A 21028-nucleotide genomic window follows, 5' to 3' on the forward strand; every position below is an offset into this window, starting at 1 on the left:
TTATAGTGCCCTTGTAGGGATCCAATACCTCACCTTTCAGGTGAAGGACAATATTATCAGATCCTAATATAACAGTATACACCCTAAAAACAAATGTTTGCTATTAAGATGTTTATAGTTTAGGCACAGTATATAGAAATGGTGAACTGAATTACCATCTACAATGCATCAGGTTTGCAAAAGGGTTTACAGTTCCTGATGGTGGACAAAGGACTAGGGGTAAGGAGTAGGATGAAATGCTGAGGAGATAGGAGATGAGGACATAGAGTTAATGTATCTTAGGAAGTGTGAAAGAGAAATCTAGAGAGGAAGATTAGTAGCAGAAGAAGGGAATGGAAGTAATTTTGGGTTTACAAGAAAGTGGGAAGACAGTAGAGTACATAAAACAAACACATACTATATATTAAGAAAAAATGTTAAAATAGTAGAAATTGGTGGGATAAAAGAAAAAAAAGAATATACAACACAGCTGTAATATACTATTCAGAAGTCCCAGTCCTCAAAATCTTAATTCATGCAAAATACTTGGTTTTGCATATGTTGGGGATGTGAGGGCGAGAGAATAGAGAGAGAGAGAGGAGAAAAAAATCTTGAAGGAAAAAACAGGATTATTTTGTTTGGAAATCTATATCTTTCCTGCTTCCCTTCTCATCCAATAGGTGGGGTTGTCTGTTGTTAGCTGGTCTCCGCCCTCAGAATGGTGAAGGTAACCAGGGTGTCATTGTGCTGGTGTAGCAAGACTGCTGAGGAGAGGGGAGTTAGAAACTGGGTACCTGGCCAGCTAGAGTTCCAAACTGGGTGTCCCCCCCCCAAAGATGGTGATGAAGGTGACCCAAGATAGAGGTGCCTGCTTTCAGCAGTGGGCTGTCAGGTCATGTCAGGGGAGCCGAGCAATGGCATTGGACGATGAGTTCAGAGACGAGCTCTGTGGTGTACAATGTGTGGCTGTCAGCTGACTTCGGAGCCTATGAGAGGTTGCTGGCAGGCTACTGCACGAAGTTCTGCTGCTGCAGAGTCCCAAGATGGTAGCAACCAGGGGAGCCCCACAATGGTAGATGGGGGTCCACATGGGAGTGGAGGCCAGAGTTCCTGCATGTGGGATGCTGCCGGGTGTCCTGAGTGGGAGTGGTGTTGGTGATTTCTGCTCAGGTGGGTGGCCAAAAGTTCTGTGAGGATGTTGATGGTGCCCTCTCAGTTACCCAGTAGTCCTGCATGGGCGAGTAGCTGGGAGACCTACTCTGATGCTGTGGCCTGTAGCCCTAAACGGGCACAGTGACTATGATTCCCACATGGGAGCAGGAATATCATTGGCAGAGAAGCAGTATTTTCACTACTTGAGTCCCAGGTCAGGGAGCAACACAGAATGCTGCCTCCCTCTGGCCCATCATTTTGGATCCTCAATGAAATATTTTAACACATAACTCTAGTCTCCAACCTCAGGCCCCAGAATGCCTACCATTAGAATTAAAACATTTGGAGATAAGATAAATAAAAAATTTTAAAAATATCCTTTTAGTTTGAAAGGGAATCTAGAAGGAAAATGTCAAAGTCCAAACATTTATAAAATTCTCCAGAACAAAATGGCTAAAAATAATTAAATATATGTGATTAGATACCAAAAGAACTACATAGAGGCAATCCCACAGGAAGCTTACAGTAGAGAAAAGAAATATTCAAAGGTTAAAAGACAGCAAGTGGCATCAGAGTTGGATCTTGAACTAGAGTAGGTTTTCACACAAAGAAATGAGGAAGGAGCTTTTCATATAGAAAAAAAAAAATACAGAACAAAGGTATAGACCCAAACATTGAAAAAAAAAATAACTTTCAAGAGCAGTTCAATGGACAATGGGGTATGTGAAAGTATGGCAAAGAAAGGGACAAGTGGACAGGCTAAGGATTAACCTACAAGACTAGATGTCACACAGGTGTCTGAACTCTTTTCTTTACATAATATATAAGCATGGAAGGTCTCCAAGAAAGGAATAAAATGAGCAGGCCCAGATGTTTAGAATAAACTTTGTGAAAGGGAATTGGATAGATGACAGAATGGAGCTTGGGAATCTATGACAATAAGTACACAATCATAAAAATTCATGATGGAACAACAGCACTGAGAAAAACCAGATTCTAAAGAGGAGTTTAAATAGTACTCTCCTGTGAAACTCAAAGTAGTGATTCCCTCCTTTTACCTCTGTGCTCCTAAATCACATTTTTCATATTATAGTACAATTATTGCCTGATATGTATTTCTCTTCTTAAAGATCTTATCTTTCAAGGTTGCTCAGTAACAATACAATCTTAAAAAAATGGCCCAAGTAAACACATCCTTGGTCTTGAATTTGTAGCAAACTCAAATGATGGTGTAGACATACAAGACTGTATGAATTGAGCAGTATCACCCAAAAAGATGTCTAAGTCCTAATCCTTAGTATCTGTGAATGTGACCTTATTTGGAAATCACGTGTTTGTAAATGTAATTAAGTATCTCAGCATTTAGGGTGATATTCAATAGAGTGATTGTTATAAAAAAAAAAAAAAGAAGAGAGAACTTATAAACAGAGGAGAGATCAAATTGAAAAAGAGGCAGAGAATGCAGCAATGAGTCTATAAGTCAAGAAACATCAAGAATTACCAAGTAGCCACCAATTTTAGTCTTGTGCCTTCCAGAATTGTGAGAACAAATTTCTTTTGTTTTCAGCTACCAGGTTGTAATAATTTGTACTGGTAGCTCTAAGAAAACATTAGACCCAAGGATGGTATCTCCTAATATCTTCTCAGTTGCTACTGTGCCTTATTCATCTAGTAATGTCTCCTGTGAGGAAATTGATATCACTGACACTCCTGGGTATCCTGGCCAGAAAGCTATATTGATACTATCAAAATTCCACAATGTCTCTGAACATCTATATCAGTTTCCTAGACATACAGCAGACTATCACTGTTTCTCTACTATTCTAGCAAATTTACAAAGGTAAACCTCAAAAAAAAGACTATAAATGTGGGATTTTGATTTATATTTTAAACAAGAGAAAAATGAACTTCAGTGGAGAAACTGGTGAATTCTGAACATAGTTAGTAGTGTACCAATGCTCTTTTCTTAATTTTGATTACTCCATGAGTCTCTTACATTTCTGTATGTTTGAGTCAGACACTAGATTTTGTTCTGGAGTATCTTTTCAAAGATGTCTTTATGTGAACAGCCTCAGAATACACAGGTAAATTGTTCTTCTGGAGCAAAGGACAGGTTTTCCTTGCGATCCATTATAAAAGATTCAGGAACCATAAATGCAGCTGTGATGCAAACCCACTGTGCGCCCATCATCCAACTTGTATTCTCTGTGAAACCCCTATAGGACCTGGAGTGGAAAGGGAGAGCAAGGAAGAAATAACACAAACAGAAAGTTCATGCTACCTGTCGTGTCATGAGTTATTAAAACCTTCATCTTTGACCCAGGAATTTCACATTTTAAAAATAAGCACATTAACTTTTCCACTTGCAAACAGGATAAAATCTCAGATCTTTTACAGTTTTTGATATTATTACAGAACTAGGGCCTTCTGAGAAACTGAGGCAGCATGAAGACCCCCTCTTCAAACCCCTATTCTTGTAACCAAGTCAGAAAAAAGATTTCAGACATGTCGCTCAGAGAAAGAGTTATGAGTTTATAGAATGAATAGGAAAAGAAAAAGAAGATACTCTCAAGGGAGAGAGTGAGTCTTCTCAGAACAAAGGGGAACTGACACAAACATAAAGCTCATGCTACCTGAACTTTAGTTTTATTGGGGATCCCAGAGAAGTTTCCAGAGAGTCCCACCCAGGTACACCTCTTGACTTTGGTGCTAGGGATTGAACCCATGGCCTTGTGTATGTAAGGCAAGCACTACCAACTGAGCTATATCCCCAGCCCACACCTCTTGAGTTTTGACTGACAGCAGTATAACATCAGACATTCAAGTCCCCACTGTCATGGCAACTCTGGGTCACCTTGGCCCATGCTGACCAGTACTAATTGGATTCTTAACCATACATTCTTACAAAGTTTATGGCTAGAAAGAACTATCCTTATCTCCCAGAATCTAGTCTGTGAAAAGAAAGACCCAGAAATTCCTAGGTACATATCCAAAAGAATTAAATGTTGGCACTAGAAAAGATATTCAAGCAGCACTGTTCACAAAAGTCTCTCCTTTCAAAATAATCTGGGTTCTTCTTATCAACATTATTTCCTTCCTTCATTTCCTTGCAGATAACAGGTAGTCTGCTGAGGAATGTGATATATCCTGTGTACTTAGACCAGGTAGGGCGGCAGGCAAATTGCTTTTTGGCAAAGAAAGTATGTGGGGATCAGCACAGTGGGTCCATTTTATAGAATTATTCTCTTAACCTTGTATTCCCACCATTCTCATCTATCTGTCCCCTAATAATATTACCCTAGTTATGTGCAATTACTCTGTTAAGTTATTAGGTGAAAGGTATACAGAGTTCAGTAATCACTACTCAGTACCCAAAACTTTTGCATCATCCTAACATAAACTTTACCCCTAGTCACTTCCCACTTCCTCAGCCCCTGATAACTTCTATTTCTGCAACTTTTCAGTAAGTCTAAAATAATTTCAACCAGGTGTAGTAGCCCACACCTTTTACCCTAGCTACTTGGGAGGATGAAGCAGGAGGACTGGCAAGTTCAAAGCCAGCCTCTGCTTGACCTTGTCTCAAAATAACATCTAAAAATAAAATTATTTCAAAATTAAAAGTTATAGGGCTGGGGATGTGGCTCAAGTGGTAGCACGCTCGCCTGGCATGCGTGCGGCCCAGGTTCGATCCTCAGCACCACATACAAACAAAGATGTTCTGTCCGCCGAAAACTAAAAAATAAATATTAAAATTCTCTCCTCTCTCTCTCTCTCTCTCCCTCTCTCTCTCTCTCTCTTTAAAAAAAATTAAAAGTTATAACCTGATCTAACATATACCCATTCTAGAATAGCAATGATGACTTCATCATTATGATATTATTATGATCAGGTTCTCCTTTCTCCTTAGTAAAGAAAAATGAATTCAGTTCAGTGCTCTTACCACTATATAACAATGTCTTATTACATTTTCTAATGATAAAAATGGCAAAGTTTATGTGATTTGCATATTTTACAACAAAAAAAGGTTTTTGAAGCTCAAAAAATTTTTTCTATATTGACTATAATTCACCTTTCTTTTAAGCTAAAGCAGCTTCCTAAAAATATATTTAACATTTCTTGAGCATTTATTATACAAAATGCACTCTGGCCATCTTAAGTTATGTGATTCCCCTAAGAACACTATGAAGTAGACAACTATGATTATCTCAGCTTTACAGTTGGTGAAGCTGAAGTACACAATATCTGGTGACTTCCTTAATGTCAGAGAGTGAGGATTCAAACACAGTTAGTCAAACTTTAGTTAAGAGCCCATTCATTACAATTTTTCTGTAGAAAATATTTGAATAGACATTTCTTCAAAGAAGATATGCAAATAGCCAGTAAAAATATGAAAAGATATTCAATATAATTGAAGTAATGCAAATCAAATCACAATGAGCTATCACTTTACAACTACTAAAATAACTATTGGAAAAAAAAAAGGAGGACAGGGCTGTGGATCAGTGGTACAGCACTTTCCTGGAATGTGTGAATTCCTAGGTTAAAAACAATAAGCATTGGCAAGGATATGAGAATCAGAAACCTCATACATTATTGGTAGAAATATAAAGTGGTGCAGCTATTATGAAAAACAATTTAGCAATTCCTCAAAAAATTAAGCACAGAACATGTGACCCAGAAATTCCTAGGTACATATCCAAAAGAATTAAATGTTGGCACTAGAACAGATATTGAAGCAACACTGTTCACAGAAGTCAAAAAGTAGAAACAACCAGTGTTTATGAACAAATGGGTGAATAATAGTAGACAAAATATGGACTGCACATACAAAAGTAATGAAATTTTGATACATACTTCAATGGGTAGACTTGAAAAAATTATGTTAAATAAAATAAGCAAAAACAGATGAACAATATTATATGATTCCACTTATATGGGATATCTAGAATAGGTGAATTCACAGAAACAAAAAGTAACCTAGAAGTTGAGAGTAGAATGGAGGTTAACAGAAGACAGAGACAGCACACGGAGGGAGGAATAAAAACTTGATCAATGGGTAGTAGGTTACAATTGTACAGTACAATAGCTACAGGTAAGGAGAATGTATTATACATTTCAAAAAGCTAGAATAAAGGATTTTTGAATGTTTTCATCATTTAAAAAATCAAGATAGGTATTTTTTTACCCTGATTTAAGCATTACACAAGGTATATATATTATACAATGTATAAACACCACATGGTACCACATAAATACATATAATCCTTTCTTAGCAGCAGCAGTAAGAAAAAAATTATTAAAAAAAAATAGAAGTTACCAAGGGCTGAGAAAGTGCTAAGTGACTGGGGGTAAAGTTTATGTTAGGATGATAAAAAAAATTTGGGTACAGAGTGGTGATTACTGAATATTATGTGTCTAATGTTACTGAATTGTAAACTTACAGATGGTTAAAATAAAATATATATATTATGAATATGATACTGAAACCAGAGTTTTTCCACAGCTTTGTCCTCTGCAGAGTGCAGGAACATACTGTAGCTCCATGCCCTGCAATGTTGCAGCAGACCACAGCAGCTCACCACCAACTTCATCTTTCTGGGTTCTTCTCTTGAGAATTCAAATAATGAAATCACAGGCAAGAATGAGTGTAAGAGTAGGATTTATTTAAGTGTGAATAGAAACAGAATTCCTACAGGTTAAGTGTGGACTCAAGAAGGTTGCTGCTTGAGGGTGCTGGTCTAGGGGTTTATATAGCACTTGGGTCAACACTACTGGTCCAAATGTCTGTTAATCCGTGTTTAGAAAAGTACCTATTGATCCAAATTTATGCTAATCAGGGTTTGGAAAAGTACTATGCTATTAATTAACCCTTGAGTCTGAACATTCATTCAGGTCTGTCCCACTTCTATTTTCTTGTGCTGGCCTGCAATCACAGCTTCCCAGGAGATTGAGATCAAGAATCGGGAATGCTCAGGATTCAGAGCTTTGGTGCTGTGTGGAGTCAGATTATGCAGCAGGTGTTCTCACGAGCCCAGAGCCCACGGGGTGGCAAGTCAGCATGCCCTGGCACACTGCACCAACATGGCCGACTCTATGTTGCAGCAGTCGGTGATCATTCTTGGACTCCACCCAGACTGTGGCTGCTGCTCTGGCATTCCAATGTTCCACTACCGCTTCTCAGCAGGGATTATTGGATTGACTGGACTGATTGTGCAGCTTGGCAACCAGGGAGCCATGTCAATACCACAATTCAAAAAAATGAAAGATTAGCCTGACAAATAACTTGTTTACACAAACAAACAGATCAGAGATTTACCACTGGGTCAATCCCTGTAACCTTTCACAAGGTCAACAGGTTATTGCATGCCTTTTCATTTTTGTTTTCCTTGAGTAGCACTGGAACATTTCTTCCACTTATTTCATTTCATGCTCCCTCTTTCCCCATAATCTTTTTACTAAGCTTTCAACAGAGAAAAACAAAAATCAAGCAAATGAAAATTCAGCAGAAGGTAAATAATCAATTCCTATCAATAATATCTTCAAACATGTTTTTCTAACTGCAAACTGAGAAACCATCAAAAGAAATGAGAACCTGATCATAGGCAAGTATGAGATTGAAGAGATACAGGTTGGATCTTAAAGGGGGCAAGAATTAAAAACTGTTCATTTCAAATTATTAAAAGCAGCCATAGCCAAAGGAAAAAGGATTCTATGTAGAAGATGACCAAGAAACACCTCACTGCAAATACTTATCATAGTCAATAGGAAAATAAAGGCTGTCATACTATTCATTTAAGCATAATTTATTATTATGTAGCATGGCAATAAAAACATGAAAACTAAAGCAGTTGTGCCTCCTATTAGTCGCCTGACCTTGACCATCTTCTATAAAAGGGAAAAATGCTATTTTAATCACAAGGTTGTCTCATGGATTAAATAAAAATGTACATGTAAAAGCACTTTGTAACTTGTGAACTCCTTTTAAACAATACCAAATTTCAAATGAACTTAAGGAATTTATGTGTTCTGATGTTGTTTGAAGAAAACTATTTGAGGGTTCTAATATAATTCTTAGTTTTCTTAGAGAAAATAAACATTTAGAAAGCTCTAATGTGTTTTTTAAAACTAGTCACTCCCCTGTGGAGACTTAATTAAGATTTAGGAAAAAATTCTCTCTTGACACATATCATCTTTGCTCAACTTTGAACATATGATTAGCTTCCACAGTAATTTATAAAATCAGTTAGCTTTGCACATGTATTATGAATAAACTACTTCAAAGAATAAATATTATTTTCTATATAACAGGAAAGAACAAATTGCTGATGATTTTCTTTTGGGAATATGATATTCTGATGTATACAAAAGGTCAAATTTTCAGAATCTCTTAATTTTTTTGTTTTGTCTTTGTTTTTGTTTTTTGTGAGTTTTATTTGTTAAATACATGACAGCAGAATGCATCACAATTCTTATTACACATATAGAACAATTTTTCATACCTCTATAAAGTATGTTCACACCAATTCACGTCTTCATACCTGTTCTTTGGATAATGATGTCTACTACATTCCACCATCCTTGCTAATCCCCTGCCCCCTCCCCTTCCCTCCCACCCCTCTGCCCTATCTAGAGTTCCTCTATTCCTCCCATGCTCCCCATCACTATCCACTATGAATCAGCCTCCTTGTATCAGAGAAAACATTCAGCATTTGGTTTGGGGGGATTGGCTAACTTCACTTAGCATTATCTTCTCTAACTCCATCCATTTACCTGCAAATGCCATGATTTTATTCTCTTTTATTGATGAGTAAAATTCCATTGTGTATATATGCCACATTTTTTTTATCCATTCATCCACTGAAGGGCATCTAGGTTGGCTCCACAGTTTAACTATTGTGAATTGTGCTGCTATACACATTGATGTGGCTTTGTCCCTGTAGTATGCTGTTTAGAATCCCTAATTTTTATCCTAAAAATTATCCTTAATAATCCAGTTGTCTTTAAGCATGCCAAAGTAGTTTTTCCCCCAAGTGTTGATGCCAAGTGAACAGTTTCAATTATTCTAAATCAATTACCCTTAAAATTGCCATTTTTCACTTTTCCCACCCAAACATACAAACAGATATACACTACTGCTCAGTCAAACTAGGCACAAAGATATACATGAGACCCAGAAACAAAACAAAAATGTCTACTGGGGACACAAATGAGTTAGGCAGGAATGATTTGAGAGCTAAGAGGACCTGGACAGATCATGCCCAATCTACAGGCACAGTCAATATTCAGCTCAACAAACTACTATTCAGGGAAGTAGTCCCTGAGTTGCCAGATCTTCCTACTTTCTTGGAAGCCAGAAAATAGATTTTTTTATATAAAAGTCTTATTTTCTTTAATTGTTAGCAACTAACATAAAAGCTGTAAAAATACAGTGTAAAACATCTGTAGGATGGCAGTTTGTGGCTCCTGCATTCTTCCTAACCATTTGCAGTCCTTTCTCTTTCCCCTCTCCCTTCTCTCTCTCCTCCTCTTCACCTTCATCCTTACCTCCCTACCCCCACAACACTGGTATCCACATCACTTTTTTCTCCAGATTACTCATGCATAAAGAATAGGGAAAAGTTAAGATACATTAAGTAAAAGAACTAGAGAAAATATTAAAGTTCAGGCATTTGTTACTAACTTTAAAAGTATGAAAACTGCTAGGCAAGATGGCACACACCCATAATCCCAGTGACTAAGAAGACTGAAGCAAGACAAGCTTGAGGCCAGCCTGAGAAACTCCATGAAACCCTGTCTCAAAATAAAAATTAAGAGAGCTAGAGATTGTGGCTCAGTGATAGACCACCCCTAGGTTCAATACCCAGTAAGGGGGTAAAAAGTATGAAAAATCACAACTACTCTTGCAGCCTTAGTGACCCACTTTCGCTAGTAACTATACCTACTGTGCAAATAAAATTCTAAGACCTCTTCCACAGGAGTGTGAAATTAGGTACTTGTATGAGCTTGGAAGCCAAGTGGCCTGAAGCTAAAGATTCAACTCTGCAATTCGCCTATTACCTCTACCTCCTGAGTATTAAAAAGTGAACAGTAAACCCTGAGTTCAATATCCAGCACAGGGGAAAAAATACAGTAAGAAAGTATAATAAAGTGAACAGCATCATCAATTCCAAAAAGTTGTTACAAGAAGTAATAAAATATAGTATGCAAAGTATGGAGGTCTGGTGTGTTCCTAGAAGATGGCTGATGGTTCATAAATGGGTGCTAAATTCATAGATGTGGTTTATTATAATCCTGAAAACTTTGTACTTTTCTTGAGAAGAAAGGCTTTGAGAAAGAAAAACTTGTTTCAAGGTCTGAATCAATATGAATGAACACTTTCCTTGCTGTTTCTTCCCTTGAACAGATTTTTAACACAGTTTTTAGAAATTATTATTCTGAATGATGATTTCTAAGTGGTATATGACTTCTCCTCAAACTCACAGCAATATCCACAGAAGATGCGTAATTAGGATTCCTGTCTTTCTGGAATAACTCTTCTAGTGAAGCCTTTTACCATTACATCATCATTCAGTTTCATGTTTCTATAAAATAAAGTAAATGGGCTGGGGTTGTGGCTTGGAGGTAGAGTGTTTCGCTTAGTATGCATGAGGCACTGGGTTCAATCCTCAGCACCACGTAAAATAAAATATTTTTTAATTAATTAATTAATTAACGTATAAATTATATAGCTAAAAGTCCCCTATAAAAGCCAAACTTGGGCTGGGGTTGTGGCGCAGTGGTAGCATACTTGCCCAGCATGTGTGAGAGACTAGGTTCAATTCTCAGAACCACATATAAATAAATGAATAAAAGAAAGATCCATCAACATCTTTAACATATATATATTTTTTAAAAAGTCAAAACTGCCATCACCATTCAAAATAGTAGTTATTTCAGTGGCTGGTTTGGCAGGTTCTACAGCATTAGACCCAAACATCCTGACAGAGCTTATTTGGCCCTTTCTAGTCCAACTGTCACTAATCTCTGTAGCCTCATTTCTGTAAAATTCTCTAAATACTATTATACATGCTGATCACTCTGCCAGGAACATACTGTTCCCTCCCTCAACTTCTAGTTTCTTCCCTAGTTAACCATAAATATTAGAAGCCAGATTAAATATTTTCCCTATGTCCTTCTGTTTCAGCTTAGATATCAATTCCAAGATTTCCATGACTTTTTCCCCATATCCCAACTCAAAATAACCATAATTTGGTACATGTCCTTATGTGTTCCTAAAACATACTGCATATATCATCTGTGAAAGAAGCTAATTTTGCGGAATCCAACAAGAAAAGGACAACATACTTAACACAGATACTACATGTGATTTTCTAACAAAATTAAAGACTATCAATATTTGTGAAGCACTAATAACTTGAATATGTGTACTCTTATCTTCTGGCTCTTATTCCCATGATGTCCTGATTTTAAAGACTGCAAAAGGATATCATATTCTTATAAAAGAATTTAAAACTTCCCATTCTAGTCTTATATAATTTAAGTAAGATTTTAAAAGTCTGCAAAATAATTTTTTTTTTGGGGGGGGGGGGGGGGGGACGGGTGGTTAACCAGGGATTGAACTCAGGGGCACTGAACCACTGAGCCACATACCCAACCCTATTTTGTATATTTAGAGACAGGGTCTCACTGAGTTGCTTAACACCTCACTTTTGCTGAGCCTGGCTTTAAACTCATCATCCTCCTGCCTCAGCCTCTGAGCCACTGGGATTACAGTCAGGTACCACTGAGCCCAGCTGCAAAAGGATTTTAATCTAAGCAAAATCATAAAGATTTTCACTCTGAAAAATTCAAAAGAGTCTTTTTCCTATTTTATTCAGAGCCTTGGGGCCTCAATGATTTTCAAACTCTTTCCAAATGCATTCTGTAGTACATACATGTGTATGTGAGGAACAAAAATCTTATTGTAGTTCATTAAATATAAAAATATTTAATCTGGCTTCTAATATTTATGGTTAACTAGGGAAGAAACTAGAAGTTGAGGGAGGGAACAGTATGTTCCTGGCAGAGTGATCAGCATGTATAATAGTATTTATATTATAATGAACTATAAACAAGAAACACATAAAGAAAAGAATACATTTATAGAATCTATACTATGTAATAATAAATAAGTTTGGGATTTTTTTTAAAGAATATTCCACTCATGTTTAAGATGTGTTATATTTCTAATGAGCAAGATTATGCTGAGAAGTTAAATTGAGTTTGTATTTCCCAAACAAACCTAATTTCTAGGACTCCCTAGGCAGTGACAATTATAGTAATGTATTTAGCAAAATGAATACTATGTAAGTTGATGGCCAAATAATGGAGATTTACTGATTGCTCAACTCTAAGAATACATTTTTTAAAATACTGTAAGCACAAATATAAAGATCATCCAGGAAACTAGTAGAATTCTAGCAGGCCAATCAAATAAAATATAAGTATTTTCAATTCATTTATACATTATTGATAGCACCTAAACATTCTCCCTAATTCTAGAATTGTATTTTTTTTTCTAGAACTATGTTCTCTTCTATTCAATCAAAGCAAATAAAATGTATGCCAAGGAGGAGAAAATCTTTTAAAAGAAATTTCATGAGAAATAAGCAAAGTAAAGAAATGTTAGGATGAATTATAATACTAAAGTATTAACTGAAAGTCAATGGAAACAAAATCCAGCAAGTCATTTTTATTTTAAAAAAAATAAATATCTACTAACCATATGCGATTAATTTAAAAAAAAAAAAACTATAAACAGCATTCATAATAGACTGAATAGACTAAAGAGTACATGATAAAGCTTGCAAAAAATTTAACCATGGATTCTTCCTTTCACCATCCTATTGAGTCCTCTTCAAAGATTTCTAAATGGTATCCTCTGACCCCCTTATACAACTTGTTTAAATGAGTTGCATTCACATACCTCTTTGTGCAAAACATGGTCCCTTCTAGTCACAAATTTTCCATCCTCCTGATTATACAGAGATGCTCCTTGACTTACAATATGATTAGGTCTGATAAACCCATATTACACTGAAAATACTGTAGTCAAAAATGTGTTTAATAAGTGTAACCTAAAGAACACAATAACTTAGGAACACAGTATACATAGAGTACTGGTCATGACCACAGACTGACCGGGAGCTGTTGCAGCCAGAATCTAAAGAGAAGTTCCACATATCCCTAGCCCAGCAGAAGACCAAAGTTCAAATTTGAAGCACAGTTTCTACTAAATGCATATGGCTTTTGCACTCTTACCAAGTTGAAAAACTGTAAACCAAACCATCATTAAATGAAGGGTCATCTGTACAGAGTACATCTAGAAAATATACAACTATCCTTACATTCACAATACCTTCCTCTGAAGTCATACAATCTAGTCCGGGGAAAAGGTTAAAATGTCCAAAGTAAAGTACTTCTTAAAGACATTCAACCACATTCTGTCCTTCTGCTCTTCTTAGAATGCTTTTCTCCAAACCTCTGTTTTCAAATGGATAATTTGTGACTAGAAAGGACCATGTTTTGCACAAAGAAGTATGTGAATGAAGCTCATTTGAACCAGTTGTCTAAGGGGGTTAGAGGATACCATTTAGAAATCTTGGAAGAGGACTCAATAGAATGGTGAAAGGAAGACTCTTTGGTTAAAGATTTTATGCAAGCTTTATCATGTACTCTTTAGTCTATTCAGAACTACTATTCAGAACCACTATTCAGAACCACTGAAATGTTATCTCTTCAGAGATCTCTTCTGACACCACTTAGGTATTTTCTATCATAGCTTCCCATTCTCTTCCATCATTGCTTTTTTTTTCCCAGTCTGTAATTACACATTTGGATGATTATTTGCTGTTTAATTGTCTGTATCCAGTAAGAGAATAAACACTCACATGGACATGGATTCCACTGTATTGTCAGTGATTAGCAAAGAAGACAATAAAATATGAATGTGTAGGTCTGGTGCTCAGATAAAAAGGTCTGGGCTAGAAAAACTGAGATATGGGTAATCCCTAACCATGAAACCTGGTAAGATCACAAGTTGAAACTGTGTAGGGTTAGAAGAGTAATAAACCTTAGAACTCAGATCTCAGGAAACCGAATATTTAGAGTTTGAATAGAATAGGCAAAGGAGACTAAGTTAGAAAAGCCAAATAAAATCAAAGGGAAACCAAAGAAGTAAGTTTTCAAGAGTGAGTATTCAACTCCAGAATGCTGCCAAAAGAGTGAGTAAAAAGTGAGCCAGGTGCAGTAAAACCAGCTCCTCAAGAGGCTGAGAAACAGAAGGATCACCAAGTATGAGCCCAGCCTAGGCAACATAGTGAGACCAGTCTTAAAAAATAATAATAATAATAATTAAAGGCTGGGGATGTAGCTCAGTTACAGATCTCTTGCCTAGCAAGCACAAAGCCCTATATTCAATCCCTAACATGGGGTAAATAAAGGAAAAGTTCCCTAAGGATGTTGCTGATGTCTTTAGTGAGAGCTATTTTGGGGCAGTGTTATATCTAATGGCAAACTGCACAATTTTGATTCCAAGGTGAGGAAATAGAGGCATGGTTTAGTCTGGATCTGAAATGTTTGGTTTAATTTAGTTTGGTCCATGTGTTGAAGGCTTGGCTACTGGCCATGGCACTACTGGGAGATGGTGGAATCTTTAAGAAGTGGGGCTAGTGGAAATAAGATGGGACCTAGTGGAAGGAAATTAGATTAATGGGAACATGACCTTGAAAGGGATATTGGGACCTCAGGCCACTTTCTTTCTCTCTACTTCCTGGTCTGCCAGGAGTGAACAGGACTCCTCCACTTCCAAGTGTTCCCCACCATAATGTACTGTGCTGCCACAAGCTCAAAGGAACAGGGCCAAGTGACCATGAGCTGAAACCATAAGCCAAAATAAACCTTTCCTCCTTTTAAGTTGATTATCTCAGGTATTTTGTCAAAGTAAGGGAAAGCAGACAAAAAAAAAAAAAGGAAAGGATCCACATGGAGGTTGCTGATGACTGATAGAGATCTGCTGTAATCAGGGAAAGAGATGACTTGTAGGTACACACAGGAGGTAAAAAGACTGGTATATCTGAAAATATTGAAAATAACCAAGCAGAGGAAGCAAATTTCACAATCCCAAAATACACCAGACCACGGAGGTAACCCCAAAAACTATGTAAACAGACATTTTATGAGCATTCAATGTTGTTGCTATTTTGCTTGTCTAAAAAACTTTCTCTCCATTAAACTCTAAGTACCCCCAGGCAGAGTAGGGACTATACTTTATTCATCACTGCTTTCTTGGGACCCAAAATAGAGCCTGCATACTTCAGGTGCTCAGTATTTCTAAATAAATACAGAATTCTGAATAACAACCTTAATTATTGTAGTAGCCTTCTTGCTTGTCCCTCTCCTCCAATCCATTTTGTTGTTGTTGTTTTGTTTTGCTTTACTTTGCTTTTTGTAAGAAGACTATGCTACTTAAGCACTGCAAGTATTGTCATTACACCTTTAAGAGCTCCCTCTCAGACTCTCAAGTTTCTTGGAAACGGAACTTATGCCTGATGATCCCATGATACGCCAATATCTTGCTGGACGTCAGGCTAAATAATCGAACCTAATAAGTGGCTTCTTACTAAAGAGCTATGTTAGGCGTTTTCAGTGACTCCAGGTCCACCAAGGTAAACTGCCGCACCAAGCACCGCGCTGCCAGAGTCCTCCTACCCGACAGGGAGCGCTGCACCTCTGAAGGCCGCCACCTGCTGTAGTCCCCGCCCCCCGGCCCCGCGGTCACCTGCAGCGGCTGCACTCGGGCCTCCGCTCAGCCGGCTCCACAGGCAACTCCCACAGGCCATCCGCACTCGCGCTATCGGCCTCTGCGCCCCAGGTGGACGCTACCAGCGATGCACCGCCCTCCTGCCGCTCCTCCTCACTAAGCGTCTGAGACCTCAAGGCCCCTGACGGCCTCACGATGAGGTCCGGGGGTGTTCGCGCCTCTTTCTGCGGCTCCATGGCCAGTGCTCTGGGCAGGCCGTCGCATTGAGGACTTACTGACGCTGGAGGGCGCTACGCACTATAAAAACCAGCCTACGCCGCTGGCGCCACGCAGCACGCATTCACGCACGCCACGTATGGGGGCGGGTCTCCGGTGCCCGGGCTTGGAGTCCCGCCCTGCTGCGGGGAAGGAACGAGCCTATTGGCCAGGGCCCTTTGGGACGTGCCACCAGGTAGGAAAGCATGAGTTGTGTGGCACTGTAGGTGAAATTAGGCCGCGTCCCTAAGACAGGTAAGGGCGTCCTCTCCCAAAGCACTCCAGATAACCAGATTTGAATGTAATACCCATAAAACTAAGGATAAGATGGAATTCTGCATTTCCTACCTTCTGGCTACAGTTTATAAGAATTTACTGGATTCCCAGGGTAAGGTGCATCCAGAGTAGTTTTAGCAGCTAGTTGAAGTACTTGGTAGCTAAATGGCCAACAAAGGCCTACTGAAAACAGAACTCTTCTGCTGCTCTGTTTCATACTATGTCCTGTTCCCCATCCTTTGATATTTCTTCATACTCTTCCACAGTACACACCAAATAGTTGTTAAATGAAGTTTTTAAATTGTCCGAGACCCTTGGGATCAAGATGCAACAGGAGCCGTGGACTGGAGTATATATAGGTTTTATGGTTGAAAAAAACCATAAAAGGTAACTACCTTACCCCAATGTTTTATAGCTTCTGGTTAACTGAAATAGCCAGGTAGCTCAGTTTTTTAAAAAATCAAAATGTAATCTTACTTAGAATGAGGTTAGAAATGCTTCTTGCCCAAAATGAGTGCTGATTTCTTTTCATTTGTAATGTTTCCTGTTATTTCTGCTAATATACAACATTTAAAGAATTAAACTTGGTTTTCATCAATCATGTGAGTTGTTTTATGATCACAATTATATTAATTTTTTTGTCAAGAAGGATTAATAAAACGGACTACCAATAATATAATGGAGTAATATTATAATTCTTAAAATGTTTCTCTGTCAGTTTTCTCAGTCATCTTAAAATAATATTTGTGAATAGAATACAGGGTTGTTGTTTTCAGCTATTCTGCACTATTTTCCCTTGGAAACAACACCCCTCTTTTCTTTTGGAGTACCCTATATAAGGTTAGAAAATGTCTGGAAAAGCCACATTTGATGGTAGTAGGATGAGAAAAAGAATTGACACTTAAACCAGTTGGAATTGGGAGATAAATTAAACACAGAGACTATAGGAAAGAAGATGAACCAAAATTTAAATAAATCCTGGCTATAGATTTAGGAGAATGAGCTTTAAATTTTTCTTTCCTTTTTTTTTTTCCTAGTACTGGAGACTGAACCCAGGGGTGCATTGCATTATTACTGAACTGTGTCCCTGGTTCTTATTTTGTATTTTGAGACAGGGTCTCTAAGTTGTTGAGAGTTTCACTAAATTGCTGAGCTGGCTTCCCACTTTCAATCCACTTGCCTCAGCCTCCTGAGCCATTGGGATTACAGACACATGCCATTATGTCCTGGTGGGGAAACAACTTGTTAACTGCATAAGTACACTTTTGTGTGACTATCTAAACCAAAGGAATCTGCTCCTCTCTAGTTTCCATAAATGTGCTCTCTCCAGGTACCATAGCATACACCTGTAATCCCAATGATTTGGGGGCTGAGGCCAGAGACTGCAAGCTAGAGGCCAGCAATAGCAACTCAACAAGATCCAGTCTCAAAATTTTAAAAAGGGCTGGGAATGTGGCTCCATGGTAAGTGTCCCTGGGTTTGATCCCTAGTATCAAAAAGAAATATTCTCTTAAGTCATTTAAGATTTCTCTAAGCTCCCAACATTGCTGTGAGACAGCAAATGAGTCATCTTTGGCTTTCTCTTTAACATCCATATCAGATCATTGACTACCCTGCAAAGGATTTAAAATCCAGCCATTTAGCTCTCCCACTACTTTTTCCCTTGTTTTTCTCATCTTGCATAGTCTATTTCCATTGTTATATATGTGGTCTGTTTAAAGAACAACCCCTAATCTGGGCCTGGTGGCTCACCTCTGTGATCCCAGCAACTCAGGCAAGAGGATCAAAAGTTTGAGGCCAGCATCAGCAAAAAATACCTTTGTATTTAAAACAAAAAATAACCTGTCTTAAAACAAAAAATACAAAGGACTGGGGATGTAGCTCAGTAGTAAAGCACCCCTGGCTTCAATCTCCAGATCCCTAGTAACAACAACAAAAAAAAGATATAGTCAGAAAAGAGAGTCAGTTTCCCCTCTCGGAGGCAGGAAAATCACCCACTATCCAGATTTATGAGCTTTGATCTTGAAAAAACTGAGAAAATGTGATGTTACCAGTGGCATACTTGGTTTCAGAATAAAGATTATCAGTGACCCACCTTCTGGAAAATTCCAAGGCACTAGGAAGGGGAATAAAATATCGTTGATGAGATATAACCACTTTACCTGTGGTAAGACATTTTAGTAAGATGTTAACTTATGTTTTGTTTATCTTTCAAGTAGATAACCTAACCATTATACTTCTTTCCATGGGTCTTTGTGTGGTTTGAAGACATCCTTGCCTGGTCTTATGGGAAGAAGAGGATACTTCAGTGGGAGAAGAAATAATGATAATGATAAGGATTGAATATCCTGCAAATCCAAGAAAATGTGAATTCAGCACTGGATAAACCTTGATTTAAACGAAACAAAGATGACATTTTTTTTTTTTTTTTTTTTTGCTATGTACATTTTCTATTACTGTTGTAACAAATTACCACAGGTTTAGTGACTTAAAACAACACACAGTTTTATATGTCAGGAATGTGATAATGGATTGCACAGGACTGAAATCTAGATATTAGACTGTATTCCCTTGGAGACTCTAAGAATCCATTTCCTTTTTCATTTAGGTTGTTGGCAAAATTCAGTTCCTTGTTATTTTCTTTCTGGCTTATCACCTGAGGATAATATCCAGCTTCTAAATGTCACCCATGTTCTTTGTCTCATTGTCCCCTTACTCCATCTTAAAAGGCCAGCAATGGTAGACTGAGTCCTCTCATTTTTCAAAACTCTTCTGCTTCTTCCAATACCTTTCTCTGACCAACCCTCTCTTTCTGTACAACTTCCATTTGCACATAGCTAAGACAGGATAGTCAAGTCAGCAGCAGCTTTATATATATATAATGTTTTATTTATTTATTTTTATGTGGTGCTGAGGATCGAACCGAGGGCCTTGCACATCGAGGAGAGCTCTCTACCGCTGAGCCATAACCCCAGCCCCAGCAGCAGCTTTAATTCCCTTTTACTTTATAAAGTAATATATTCACCTGAGGTAAAAATCATGCCTCTGCCCACCATAAATTTGTTCAACTAAATTTATGATGCAAATTCATACAAACTACATATGGAAAAAAATGGAAAATTGTATACAGAACATCAAATTTCTATCAAGATGCTGAGGTTGGGGTCTATTTTCATTTTTTTTTCCTTATATTCTACACAATGAACATGTAAGCAGTATTTTTAGAAAAATGTGGAACATTAGATATCAAAATTAATCATCTACAGTGGGTATGGTGGCATGCCTGAAATCCCAGCAACTTGGAAGGATAAAGCAAAGGGATTACAAGTTGGAGGCCAGCCTCAGCAATTTAACAAAGCCGTAAGCAATTTAGTGAGGCTATGTATCAAAACAAAAAGGGCAGAGATGTGGCCCAGTGGTTAAGGGTCCCCTAGGTTCTGTCCCTGGTACCATAAATAAATAAATAAATCCAATTATCTGACTAGTTCCAAGTAATACAAGTAGAAACAGTTTCATTAATTCCATTGTGTGGGAGGCCAACCTTCCGGGTGACTGAGTTACACTCCCCAGCTGGGTGCTGAGGCGCTCAGTCACAGAAATGGGTGTGTCTTGCTACAGCCCCATGGGTGAAACTATACTCACCTGTTCCTTTATAATATAACCCCTTGCCTTGTTTAGGATAGAATCTTCCATGGAAGTGCCTTGTGTGTGTCCCCTCCTCTTACTGTGCCCTTGGGTGTGGCCTACCCAGGTGTCAGTCAACCTGCTGACAGTGGACATCATGAAGATACACTCAGCCCCCTGAAACCTGACTCCTTGCCTCATTTGAATAGCTTCTCAATAAAAGGGGTCAGCGCATGCTCTCGCTCTCTCTCTTTCTGTGGACCCTTAAGGTCAGAGGAGCCGTCACAGCAACCCCAAAGAAAAAGGTATTTGTGTCTCTTGTGTGGTTATTTCGTGCAGCCCAGTTAGCCCAGTTTAACTAGAGTGACCCCTGAGCCTTTTAGTCGCGAGAACAGAAACCCCGGCACCATTCCCTGGTTTCTTGGATGAACTTTCTAGTCTTATGTGAATTAGTAGTGAGTCTAGTGATGCTTGTATTTAATACAAGTTCTCAAGCACATCTGCATGATTGTTTTGACCTAAATTGTTCTTAAATGACCTCATTGATGATGGGGAGTCTTCTCTTCCTCAAACCCCAGCTTCCTGTGCATTTCACTACACCCTTGAACTCTAGGGAAGGGGTCAAACTTGTCTTTCTCTGCAAGGCCTTCCTTCAGGCTTTTTCCCCAACGTCTCACTAATATCTGCTAGACCATTTTTTCATTGGTTAGACCACTGACATAATGTCTATCTTTTTTTTTTTTTTAAATTCCTGATAGTAGCTCTAAATAAATTTTTTTGTTGTTGTTTTTCTGTCAGATTTTCTTCAGAGATCTACTCCAATTTCCTGGCTATGCAGTTTTACTTTTGTATTTTCTTTAAATTTTAGATTTAATTCACTTGGAAATATATTATGCCTTACTCACACGAAATTTTGATTTTACACTATTTTTTGAAGCATCT

The 21028-nt window shown here is 38.0% G+C and overlaps 1 protein-coding gene and 1 long non-coding RNA gene across 2 annotated transcripts in view; one reads left to right on the plus strand and one right to left on the minus strand.

Annotated features, from left to right (window-relative positions):
* The window catches only part of Dtwd2 (DTW domain containing 2), a 142120-nt gene extending 125901 nt beyond the window's left edge, over nt 1–16219 (minus strand). Inside the window, exon 1 of the mRNA XM_027941116.2 lies at nt 15950–16219. Within this exon, the coding sequence (XP_027796917.2) occupies nt 15950–16167 (218 nt within the window). The 5' untranslated portion in view covers nt 16168–16219. The remainder of the gene's footprint in view (nt 1–15949) is intronic.
* A 67-nt stretch (nt 16220–16286) lies between these two features.
* Nucleotides 16287–20462, plus strand: LOC139705678 (uncharacterized). The gene is made up of 3 exons (XR_011707496.1): nt 16287–16441; nt 16729–16849; nt 18731–20462. It is a non-coding gene; the product is annotated as an uncharacterized lncRNA (long non-coding RNA).
* The last annotated feature ends 566 nt before the right edge of the window (nt 20463–21028 follow it).

Source organism: Marmota flaviventris, chromosome 5, assembly GCF_047511675.1.
Source record: "Marmota flaviventris isolate mMarFla1 chromosome 5, mMarFla1.hap1, whole genome shotgun sequence".
Taxonomy (NCBI): Eukaryota; Metazoa; Chordata; class Mammalia; order Rodentia; family Sciuridae; genus Marmota; species Marmota flaviventris.